At 41.3% G+C, this 12,634-nt stretch overlaps 1 protein-coding gene across 3 annotated transcripts in view; it reads left to right on the top strand.

Moving 5' to 3' along the window:
• UNC5C (unc-5 netrin receptor C) overlaps positions 1-12,634 on the top strand; it is a 252,542-nt gene that overhangs the window by 175,025 nt on the left and 64,883 nt on the right. For all 3 annotated transcript variants that reach the window (XR_011150534.1, XM_069013117.1, XM_069013118.1), the window contains exon 3: positions 2,876-3,019. Coding sequence is in view for 2 of the 3 variants with exons in the window: in XM_069013117.1 (XP_068869218.1) it covers positions 2,876-3,019 (144 nt within the window). In the remaining variant the exon portion in view is untranslated. The remainder of the gene's footprint in view (positions 1-2,875; positions 3,020-12,634) is intronic.

The raw sequence follows: 12,634 nt of genomic DNA, 5'->3' as shown, positions 1-12,634 counted from the left end.
TTGATATTACTCAAAGACCAAATTACTTTGAATAACCTGAAACCTGTCTGTACTTCACAGCTGTCCCAAAAGACATTACCTGGAGTAGCCTGTTATTTTGAATTAGAAAGCATCTCAGGAGGTCAGAGATAAAAAGTTCTGCTGGTGCATTCAGAGGGAGCAGCTATTTGCTGTATAGTTTTGTATCTTCCACAGACAATCAGAAAATGGCATTTGTGTCTTGAATGTTAAAACTATTTCACAATCATTATTAACCAGTATGGTCATTATGAGCCTGCTTGTTTTGGCCCTTGGGTAACAAAGTTCACTGCTCCATCAAACTCTGTCATAATCAGCCTTATTATAAAAACATAATATTGTAACCTTCAAAAGCTCCCTGGGCTAGTGCAATAAAAACTGTGGGAATGAACTGAAGTAATCTTTAGGCTAACAGCAGTTGCACTGGGAAAATATAACCATTTCTATGCATGTAGTGTACATGCTCCCTCCCCACCCACTTCATGCTCTTCTCACCAGGACAAAAGCTATCCCTCAAACCCTTTTTGGAGCCAAATTAGCTCTACAAAGCAGAGTAAGTTTATAACACAGTATTCACTGCATATCAAATGCCCATGCAGTGCTTTGATTTTCATTCTTCGGAGTGCTGTTGCCACATTTTGAGTATTTCATTTCAAGGAGAAGAGCTATTAAGTGTTTCCCCCAAAGTAGCTGATTATTCAATGGCTAAAGATGTCAAGGATAATGAAATAAAAAAGGAGCTGGGCTGTGATAGTCTCTAGCAGGAAAATGCATCTCATTAGAAGGCATTCCCACCAGGGAAGTCTGTGGTGTTCCACGCCTTAGCTCCTTTCTGCTGCTAGGTTGCTGCCCAAGTTTGGGATGCAGGCAGCATGCAGCCGCAGTGACAGAGCACAACTGTGTGCAAACAGTAATTAATCGCTGGCTCCCTGAATGGAGCCTCTGTGAGGCTGGAGGCAAATCAAAGGGCTGGCCTGGTTTCCAGCGCTTGAGGAACACGCCATGCAGTACAACTGGGAACATTCACGTTATGAATATCCCCTTGTAAGCTGTGTGGCAGGAGGCTGAGGGCAGCCAGCGTCCACAGGCTCAAGTCTGTGCTCAGCAGAAGGACCTGCCCTTTGGTGTTTGGTGATGGGGACAAACTGTGCATGCTGTGCATGCTCTGATCCAAGGATAATTCAGTTCGGTTTCCTGGCAATTCTGGAAAGAAAAAGAAAATCAATCTCACTACACAAGAGATTTGCATGTGAATTTATATATTCAAGGCTCTTTGCAAGAGTATGTTTTTGAAATGGCAATGGTGTTCTCTACAGGAATACAGGCATTAGAAATTTGTCGATACTTGGGCATCATCAGCAAAGACCAAACATGCTGAGAAGAGGTGTGAGTGCTTTCTCCCACCCCCACCCTGTAATTAAGAGTCTTTTGACCAAGCAGTGCATTTTGAAGCAGAGAAAGGGGTTGTGTCAGTATGAAACCCACAGTGGTTGTCATTAGAGGATCTGCTCATTTTGCCAGCAATTCTCGCAGTGGTGTCTGAGACACCGCAAAATTTGCTTGCACTTAGAAGAAGCAAAACAGCTTCCCCAGAGAGAGCACTGTGTGGGAAATGTGGGCAAATATCGGTCTGCTTGGAAGGATGGCAAGTGGGTCACTGTCCTCGTGGGTGCAACTGTGGGTTTGGGGGAGGGTTGTGCTGAGATGGGTTATAGAGGCCAGGGCCAGAGAGACTGTCAGGCACTGAATTGTGTTTCACTGCGTTATAAAATCTCTTTAAAAATATCCCAATATCTGCAGCATATATGACAGTAGTAGTGCCCATCTTGCAGCTTGCAATAACCATACTGCAGCACATGTGCTCATCATTACAAAGTATCAGGACATTTTCTGCCATCCTAAAATCCATTTTCCTGGGCAGTTCAGTGTCACAGTGAAAGAACTTCTTCCTGTGCTCTGTCTGTCTAGGATAAAGAGATGAAGTACTTTATCAAAAGGGCTAAGGAAGTTGTATAAATTGAATGACTATGTGGTTTTATGATATATCAAAATAAAACTGCGCTGCAATATCCCTTGATGTAAATTGTCCTAGAGATGTGGTACAATTTATATTAGCTGAGGTGCTGTTCCCCTGATTTGTCTAAAATACATGCTGTATGTGGTAACAGTCAAAATCTCAGCAATTAGCTTTTCACTCACCCACATCTCTCATTACGCAGATAAAGCGGAAGGTTTCTTCCCTCCCTATCCTTATGACAGTCTGTGTTGCTGAGTGGATATTTGTAGAGAGCTGGAAGGACTCCCAGCAGATCTGCAAGCAGACTTCTGTAACTACACTCTTTCTGTCCATCTGATGCCTTTTCCTGGTCTTAAAATCAAGAGTCATACATAGTTAGAAGGGGAAAAGGGATTTTACCTTGGGATTTATTTTAAGGATCCTTAGGTGCACATGTCCAGGTCATATGCATTGAAAATGCACCCCGCCGAGTATATCCCCAAAGATCTGGTATAACATTATAGGTTTTACTAATTAGCATATCTATCAAAGATTCCCCAATGAGAGGCTCAAGTGAGCCCCCCTCCCCAAGGAACCTTCCCCTGGATGGTTCTATCTTAGTTTACAGAATGTGTTCTGGAGAGGACCTTGGGGTCTGGGGCACACTGATCCCTAACTACGAAGCTTCTAAAATGTTTAGTCTCTTAGCTTGACAAACAAGTCCAAGAATGTAGGCAAAAAGCACTGAGAATACAGAAGTTGTAAAAAAGTATAACAGGTGTATGAAAGAAAAGGCAAAAAATCTTCATGGCATCACATCAGTAAGCCCAACACTGACCAGTGTTCCTTGCACCCTGACAGGTCTGATTGTCCGGGAGGTCAGCATCGAGATTTCCCGCCAGCAAGTGGAGGAGCTCTTCGGGCCGGAGGATTACTGGTGCCAGTGCGTTGCCTGGAGCTCCGCAGGCACCACCAAGAGCAGGAAAGCCTACGTCCGCATTGCATGTGAGTGCTTGGGTGTGCAGCTTGGGTCTGCTGCTGTTTCCATGAGGAGAAGTGCAATCCCTGCTGTTTGAAGGAGATACTTAGTTTCCAGCCACTTAGGCTCTGTTTTGTGCAGTTATTGATGCATACCGAAACGGAGGCCTTCAGAAATAGTCACAAGAGTTTCAGTTTATTCTCTTCTTAAGAGCTGAACCTCATTCTTCTCCTATATGTGGCATCAAAACCAGTATTTATTGAGTACAGCAATTTTATGTTTCAATAAAAGTGCGTGAAGCTAATGAGAAGAAACCTGAACAAAGCAAGCTATGAAAAGAGGTGATAGCCGTTTTTTTCACAGCCCCACAGAATGTTTGAGTCTGGAAGGCACCTTTGGAGGTCATCTGATCTAACCCTTGGCTCAAGCAGGGCCACTTAGAGCCAATTACCCATGACCATCTCCAAATGGCTTTTTAGTATCTCCAGCAAAGGAGACCCCACCAGCTGTCTGGGCAGCCTATGCCACTGCTCGGTCATCCTCACAATGAGAAAGTGTAGCCTGATGTTCAGAGTGAACTTTCTGTGTTTCATCTTCTTCCCATTGCCTCTGTTCCCATCACTGGCCTCCACTGCAAAGAGCCTGGCTATGTCTTTGTTGTGCTCTCCTATCTGGTGTTTATACACATGGATGGGATCCTGCTGAGCCTTCTCCTCTCCAGGATGAACAGTGCCATCTCCCTCAGCTTTTTCTTGCTGGAGAGATGCTGCTGTCATCTTTGTGGCCCTTTGATGGACTGCCTCCATATAGCCATGTGTCTCTTGAACTGGGGAGCCCAGAACTGGTCCCGGCACTCCAGGTGTGGCCTCACAAGGGCTGAATGGAGGGAAAGGATGAGCTCCCTCACCTGTTGTCAATACTTTATCTCTAACACAGCCCACGACAGCATTAGCCATATTTGCTCACATTTGTCACATTTCTGACTCATTATTGGCTTGGTGTCCACCAGAATACCCAGGGTCTTTTCTGTAAAGCTGAAAATATATGTCACTGCAGTCAGACAATAAAGCTGCTGTTCCTTAGCAAAGAAAAAAGTGTTTAGCATATCATGTGATCAGATTGGTAATATGAGTTTGAAAGTGGTCATCTCAACCCTAGTGTTTCATCATTGTTATTCATGGCTACTAACCTCAGTATTTATTTGGAACCATTCCCAGCTTAGACCCCAAGAACACAGGGCAACCAGTTCCCTGAAAACAGATCTTCATTTGACTGTACAAATATTTAATGTTCATTAATTTTCAAAGAGGTTCTTTTCTTTGTAATAGAGTAGTCACACTGGGGACTCCCACTTCTCTTTCACATGATGAAACACTGTTCTGTATAATAGGAATAAAATATATCATCTAGAATTGCCTCTCTTCCACTGCTTTCACCTCAGCAAAAACACGATTTTGTGAGAAAAGGTCATTAGAAGCTGTATTTGCAACGTATTTCCTGTACTGTGCCTAACAATTTATAATGGGATAAGAGAATTCTTCCAGCCAAATAAACCTTTTCACAGACACATTAGAGGAAGGACTCTCTGTCATTATAACTCTCCATTAAGGGCTTGATTCTCTTTCTGTTCTTGAGAAAGTACTACTTGGTTAAATCCTCAAAGAGGAGGCACCTTCTTATAAACATCCAGAATCAAATCTCAGAGGTGCCATTTAAATACCCATTTTTGAATGCTTTTAGTCCAAGTAACTGACTGGAAAAAGGGACCTGTGCTTTTGAGTACAGGACTACCTTCAGAGAAGAATTTCCCCAGGGCTAAGGGGAATTAAAATTATTGTACAAAAATATCCAAAATGCAAAAGCAGAAATGCCATTACATGTGTGCATATTGCTTTCCCGTGGCAGGAAGCTTTTCAAAACTTTGAGGATTCTCCTTTTTTGTACTGAAACAAAAGAGAGTGATTTCAATTCTTTTTTTCTTCCAAACAGTCAGCACTTCAGAGAGGCTCAGCAATGTTTGAACAGGTTTTTTAGATTATGACTCTGCAGTTAACTCATTCAGTAGATTTTCATGTCCTGCCAGGTAGCCCTTAACAGATGACCATTAAATTAACACAGTTTGGAAGTATTTTATATATACTTAAGTGTATTTTACTTGATATTTAAGTAATTTTAGTGTGCTGGCATACCTGTGCACCTAATTTCTATAAAACACACAATCATTATGTGTGATGCAAGTTATTTTATATCAACTGACATTCCCAGGTGTCAACATTTCTATTGAAGGTGCTCATAATACAGAGCTTGCTTATTTTTCTTACTGTATTTTGGAAAGAGGGGAACAATCGGTTCAGTGATTTTTCCAGAGTCTCAGTGGCTTTTTTTTTTTTTTTTCCCCCCCGCAGAAAAATCTAATTAAATAAACACCAGGAAGTTTTATAGGCCTGTAAATCAAATGTGGCTTTGTATTTTACTGAAGTTTTTTTAACCTCTTGTCCCTGAATTTGGGGTTCTTGGACAGCTGTGGCACAGGCAAGTCACTTAGAGTCCTTAGGATTAAGGGTTGAAGTATTACTCCTTCCATCTGCAGACTTTAAGCCAGCAGCAAAAGCACATTCTCTGCAAAATTGTCCATGCACAGATTTCTAGAAATTCCTCAGGTAACTCAGGCCTATTTTTTAGGAACTCAGACAGATGATGTGGAGAATATGCCTTACTTTCTGACTTTATTTGATCTGCAAGATGACTTTTAAACTCGGTGTTTTAAACTCAGTTACACCAACACTCATCTGTATTCACAGCTTTGACTTCTTAGGACTGAATCTGCACTGGCAATATAATAGTTGTGTCACAATAAACTTCCAACACAGCTGGTTAAGTACTCTGATGGTTACACATGAGGCTGGGGTACAACATAGGTTCTATGCAGTATTTATTAATCCAGGCAGTCAAGGATGTCCAAAGGGACAGAAGAGTCCATCTCTCCACATCAGTCTGTAGCTATAGCTGCTTATTTGTCACCAATGTGGTCTTCCCTTTTAATTGGCACAAGAGTGAGCACTGACACCCTTAGGAAAGGTGAGGGGCCAATGAAGTGTGTAAACTGCTTAAGTGGAATTATTTGTCTTAAGACCCAAACCTGGTGATTTTATCTTGGCAGGTACAAATGTAGCATAGCTAGCCATATCTAACACATTAAGAAAAGCTTCTCTGCTCTTTCTCTCTCTCTCCCCCTCTCCCTCTCCTTCTCTCTCTCTCTCCCTCTTTCTTCCCTCTCCCTCTGCCTATTATTCTCCTCCTTTTCTCCTCATCCCCTTTCAGTCTTTTCTCCCTTATGCCCTTATGTCTTATTCTGGAATTATTGTGTCCTCTCAAGGGCTGGAGCTGCACTCCATTAAAACAAACAAACAGAAAAATAGCACCCAGCATCACTGTTCACTGAGCGTGTAATAGAATTAACTGAAAAGTAATTTGAAAGTGTGAAAAATGTGCATCCTGGAAAAGCAGCTTGTGTTTGTTTAATACAGGGTCAGGCATGTGTCAGAAAGTACATAACAACCTGGTCAATGGAAGTGCTCTGTGAAAATCAATTGCAACATTGCTTTGACCAAGAGCTTCAGTTATTCAGGAAAGGAGTAATCTATAAACATGGAGTAAAGATGCTGCTGGTTTTCAAAGGTTGCCCATGCTGGCAATATAGACAGGAAAAGAGTCTGAGTCTAAAGACAACATTCCAGCTTCCCTAAGTGCTCAGGGCATTTAAGAGCAAATCACTGTTGCACTCCTGGATCATGACTATGCTGGGAAATTACTCCCTTCTGTGCAGGCTGTTTCTGCAAAGGCATGTTTTTCCTGTTTCATGGAATTCATCATCCTGGAGCATTGGTCTCCCCATGAGAGCAGAGCTGAGCATTTCATCCTGTTAAACCAGCAGATTTGTTGAGATTAATTTTCACTTTGCCATTTTAGATATATCAGAAGCCAACAAAGTAGTGACACCTAATGTACGCATGTTGGTGGAGCTGGAAAGATACAATAAATTTTCTGAGGTATTTGCCTAGGAAAGTGCTAAAACACATTTCCTATTTATTCACACATTTCTGATTTATTCTAGGCAAATCCTATCAGGAGCCTTAGGAGTCACTAATATGTTTTGATACAGTTTTCCTGCTTAATTAAAAAATTCTCCTGTTGTGGAGGGAGGGAGAAGGGAGAAGGATTGGGCAACTTTACCTTTGACTGTAAAAAATGCAACCAAATATAAAGTTTTAATGTGAATTTTCTGTAACAGAGCTGATGTCATTGAGCAGATAAAACCGAACAGGGCAAAATTCCTGTTAAAACAATGAATGAGATCTGAGCCTGTGTAACCAAAAGTAGAATTAAACCCACTGGAAAATACATCTGATAAAGACTAAACAATAGCTGCAGGGTTTGACCTAATTTTTAGATCCGATAATAAGGGGGTGGCTAAGACAAATTGCTTTGAGCCCCTGTGCATAGAGCAACCTCACTTTCCATTTGCACCAGTTTGGTGTTGCTGTAGCTTCACTGACTTCATGATGTTAACCCATGCTCTCCTTGAGAAAATATAGTAAAAATTCAAGCCCTAAATCTGCTCCCAGATTTTGGATTTGTTGAACATCTATGAGAAAATAGAAGCTTTTTCTGTAATTTCTATTACCCGATCTTTCTTTGGTGTAATGGATGTGAATAGTTTTTTCTTTTCCTTTATTCATTATCTTAAAATCAGAATTTGAAAAACAAAAAGAAAAAAAATTTAAAAGCCCCTGATGTATTAAGGATCTGTGCTGCTTAATATTTTTTATAATTTTGTACTAGTTTCTGATGTAGTTATCTGAAAGCCTTTATTCCCCCAGACATATTTTCAAAGGCATGCAGTTAATATATGCATGTCAGATACTGTATACTGATAAGATAAATGCAGTACAGAAAAATAGATTGGTTCATCTGATGGTTTATTGCTGCTTACAAGGGGTATGCAGTTATGCAAAGAAGCAGATATGAAAAACAATCACATACTGATACTTGTTTATCTCACCTTTTAGTGCTGGGGCCCACACTCTGTGTCACATGTCTGCAGCGCCTTTCTTTCTTCTCTTCACATACCTGATTCAAGCAGAGCTGTGAGGACATGTTCTGCAGCCACAAAAGCATTAGAGCCCTTTGCAATAGATACAAGGTTGGGTGGATGTTGAGATAAGCAGAGGGAGCTAGGAAGGCCAACACTTAAAAATTTTTGATAGGAAGGTATATTCAGGTAATCCAGTATTAAAATCCAGTATTAAAAAATATCATAAAAATGTGGTTTGTGTACTTTGGTAAGTGTGTATGAGGGTTAGCAGAGATAGGACCTTAATTCCTTCCTTCCTTGTGTACCATTTAAGTTGCTACTAATCAATATCTGCTGCTTGTAGTGAATAAAGGGATGACTGAGACACGTGGTCTTGAGATTACTGATGAACAACAGATTACAGAAAGGGCAGCAGAGAGGTTAACTGTGCATTTAGCATATTCAATCCTACCTACCACTCTGCTTGTGCTCCTGATCAGCATGTTTCTGTACCACTTCCCAAGTTAACAGGCATGACCACTCCCAAATTTAAGAATGCTTTTACAACAGTAATAAATACAAATCACATTTCATTGAAGAGCCAAGACTCTATCTAGGGCGGACTTGATGTTAGCATTGCTTAAAAAACAAAAGAAAACACCTTTACTGAATTTAATGTAATCCCTCTGTAGGAGCCTTGGGAATATCCTACCTACACTGTCCTGCCTAAGAAATTATCATCTTTCAGTAGAGTCTGCTTAGGACCTTAGTGCTGATAGATCCAGCCAGGAAGTTAACAAAATTTTGCTTGTATTTTAGTAGTGAGCAGACAGCTGTGTGAGTTAGGTTATTATACCAGAAGTGCAACAACAAAATACCATTTATATAAATATTTTTTGGTTTTAGTGTTTTGGTGTCTTGTAAATTCAATTCTACATATGAATTGTAATGTACACCTGATGTTTCTAATGTCCATCTTTAGTTACCTTTAGCACATCTGTCATGTAAAAAGGCACCTGTCGAGGTTAGGTCATTTGAACATTACATTTAGATTTATTTGAAAAGCAAGAACTTAGGAGTCCATCTTCAATCACCAGATAAAATAATTAATATAATTAAGTTTAGAAGTTGGTTTTCAGGTTAAACTTATAACAAAATATTGAGCTATCAAGTTAGAAGAGGAGGAGAACAGTACGATCAGTGTGCACCCAGGAACCCATCTGCTCAGTGGATTCTTGATAAAATTTGTTTGCTTGTATCTTTTACAGTTGTTTCAATACCAAATGTGTTAAGTGGGTCATTCTTCGTTATAAGCGCAGCCCTCAAGGAAGCTATGTTGCAAAAGAGTGTTTAGTCTTATGAGCACCCAGCTGAACTAGCTTAGAGCTAAAGAGAGGAGGGGAAAAGAATGGGTTTTTTGCAGATCTGTAGGCAGTAAGTCTCTAGAAAGTCTTCGGGGTATAGTGTTATCCCCAGCTGGCTAAAGATGCCATTGACAGAATGAAGGCTGGCCAGTCTGCACCTCCCATTGGTTCAGGCTGAAAATACAAAGGAAATAAAAGAGGAGAGAAGGTCCTGAGCTCCTGCAGAGTGTCTTGCAGATTGTAGCCTGGCAAGCAAAGGGTGTTCCTCACCTCATTCTGTTGCTCAGGTCAGTGGATAGAGCAGCCTGCATCCCCAAAACAAGGTGTGCACTTCCAAGAAGCTGCCTCAGTTCCCCTCAGCTGCTCGGCCGTGAAAGCTCGTGCTGCTTCCTGGCTGTGTGGGGTGTCAGCCTTACTGCCTGGGCCACCAGAGGGCTACAGACAAGCTCAGCCCAAGCCATGAGCTGCCAGGCATTTTTGGAGAGGTGGAAGTTCCACCATCCTTGATGTTCCTCTCCAGACTGAGAAGGTGGCTCTGTCAGCCTCATGGTGCTGCAACATTTGTCTTTAGGACTGCCCAGAAGTGAAACAGCCCCTCCAGAGAAGGAAAGAGTAGCACAGAGCTGTGTATTGAGCACTAAGACAGAGTTTGGAGGTGTTAACTTATTTCCTCAGTCCTCAGCTCCAGCTGCTGTGCATGGGCCAGCTGAGAGCACAGCCCTGTCCCACTGCAATCCCATTCCATGAGCAGTGGTGCTCTGGAGGAGGGCAGGAGGCTTTGATCGACTCCCAGCATGCAGCTGATACAGCAGAGCAAGACACCACACTTAAAAAAGCCATTGATAGAGGTTGCAGAGGAATCCCCTGGGTTACTGACTGATGATACTCCTGTGACTGTCTCACTGGAAATCTGGTTTGATCTAATTATTAACACAGAGATGGAACCACACAAGAACAAAATGGAAAATAAGAGGGTTTTGAACCTAACCTTTCCATTGCTTACCCACCAGTGCAATTGATCCCCGCGCCAAGGTCATAGACTCAGCTGTGAACAGAAATGCAAGGCCAAAGTGTGCCTGACAGGGCATGGTTTCTTACATTTGTACTTGCCATTCAGTCTTTAATGGCTTTTTTGGAAGCAAAAAAGGCGTCTCTTAACTCCATCCATGTTGTGGGAATTGATGGAAGAGACCAGTTTTACAGTATTAGTCATGTTTCTCAAACTAAGAATCAGTCATCCAAGTTTGGGAATGCACTGAGATGTGTTTTCATAAGCATGTGGATTCTCTTTGTAGAACATCAGTGGCATTTTACCACTCTTTTCCCACAATTATTTTTTTGTTTGGGTGTTCTTACTAGTTTAGGTAAAATTAAAACAGAAATGAACCTTGACTCTTGAGAACACTCTCAAGGGAAGGAGGTAGACTTGAAATCTTGCCTACATATTGCATATCTAAAACCAGCTAAAATTATATTCACTATTCACTTTTTCTCTAGTGTTTAAATTGTATTTTTTGCTTATGATACATTTGGTTTTATATGGATGGCTGTATATACTTACCTACAAACAACAAGCTATCTTCTGTAAGGAAATATATTTTGTGGAGGTCTTTTCACATTCCTAAACCCTTGTTTCTCTGAAAGCTCACACTGCATGTATTTCTCTCAATGCCCATAGTTAATATGACAGTTGTATAGAAAAAAAAATGTGGGTTTTTTCTTTTTGTGCTCTTCAAGCTTGCTCATACTTTAGGTTGTTTGTTATAGGAGGGAAGTTGACATTGGAGTTACTAGAAGGCGCAGAGAGTCTTAAAGGTCTACCAAGGGCAGAAATCCATCTTTCCCTGACAGTAATGCTGCATTGTTCTGTTCGTCTGGTTTGCATCTAATGCCTGGCTGACAACTGTCTGTTTTTCATGCTCATTCATTAGTCACCCTTGCATTAGCACCATGTTGAAGCGCCTGGTCTGCCTCTTATCACATTTCTCAGAAATGATAAAAGATATCCTTACAGTTTTACCCACCCACACATCAGAGTAAAACCCAGAACAACAAAGAGATAAAATATATTTGATTAAAAAAAAAATAATAGGGTCATTCTTTGCTCTTTCTTAGAAGCTGACAGGTAGAAAAGGAAGTGGGGAAATGACATGACTTAGTGTATAATCTATTACCTTTGGCAGGCAAAAATGCAACTTCTGAGTGTTTTGTAAGATAAAAATGCACTAAACATATAATGAAGTAATTTTGTAGTGCACCAAAAATTAGATCTAATGCCCCTTTGCCCAAAAAGCATAGCAATTCAGAAGTAAAGTTAACAATCTGGTGTACACTGAGAGTCTGATTTCCCATTACTTTATTTCAGTTTTATGCTTATGAAAATTCTCTCATTTCAATGCAGCTCTTATGCAGCCATATGTCCTTACCAGAGAGGGTTGTGCAGGAGTATTTCAGGAGTCTTGGAGGGAAGTCTCACCATAAGTATGCTGTAAACGTGCTGCAATATATGCCACAAGAGCCCCCTCTGAATTTAGTAGGACTGTGCTTTAATAAGGAAAATAGCCTGGCTCAAGGTGGCAGACCAGAATTTTAATTGGTGTCTTTGGTTTCTTTTATGAAGGCAGCCTTGAAGGGAAGGTAGAGGTGGGGTAAAGCACCTGGTGGGGGTGCAGGCTGTTACCTGAGCCTGGCAGTGACATCCCTACCTGCAGCTGGGTGAGATCTGTCAGAGAGCTGCTGAAAGACAAGGTGCGCCCTTCAGCACCACTGTCCCCCCCGGCTCGCTCCACTATGGAGAATATTACCTGCATAAGGGAAGGAAGAGCATTGCTAACACAGACAGTATAGGATTATTCTACATTGCCAAACTAATAATGGAAAGTGCAGCTGCCTTTCTCTGGTGTCCCCCCTATGGAAGGTGAGGGTAGAGAAGGTGCTCTCTCAGCGTCTCAGTAACAGGGCTGCTGCCGACTCCAGGCTTTAATAATGCACATTGCCTCTTCACAGACAGAGAGGTCCTGATCCAGAATGGATCAAATGTTTTATTGATTTGCTTTTCCAGGCATATTTTCTGAAGATTGTTAAAGCTTCTTTTTTCTCTTTTTTAACTGGGATGCATTTTATTAGTCTCTTACCATTCTCTGGGAAAATGAATCCCTTCTGTCCTTGCTCACAAGCAATTGTAGCTTATATGACACTTTGAG

The sequence above is a fragment of the Aphelocoma coerulescens genome, chromosome 4 (genome assembly GCF_041296385.1).
Source record: "Aphelocoma coerulescens isolate FSJ_1873_10779 chromosome 4, UR_Acoe_1.0, whole genome shotgun sequence".
NCBI lineage: Eukaryota > Metazoa > Chordata > Aves > Passeriformes > Corvidae > Aphelocoma > Aphelocoma coerulescens.
This window is presented reverse-complemented; position numbering and strand designations above follow the sequence as displayed.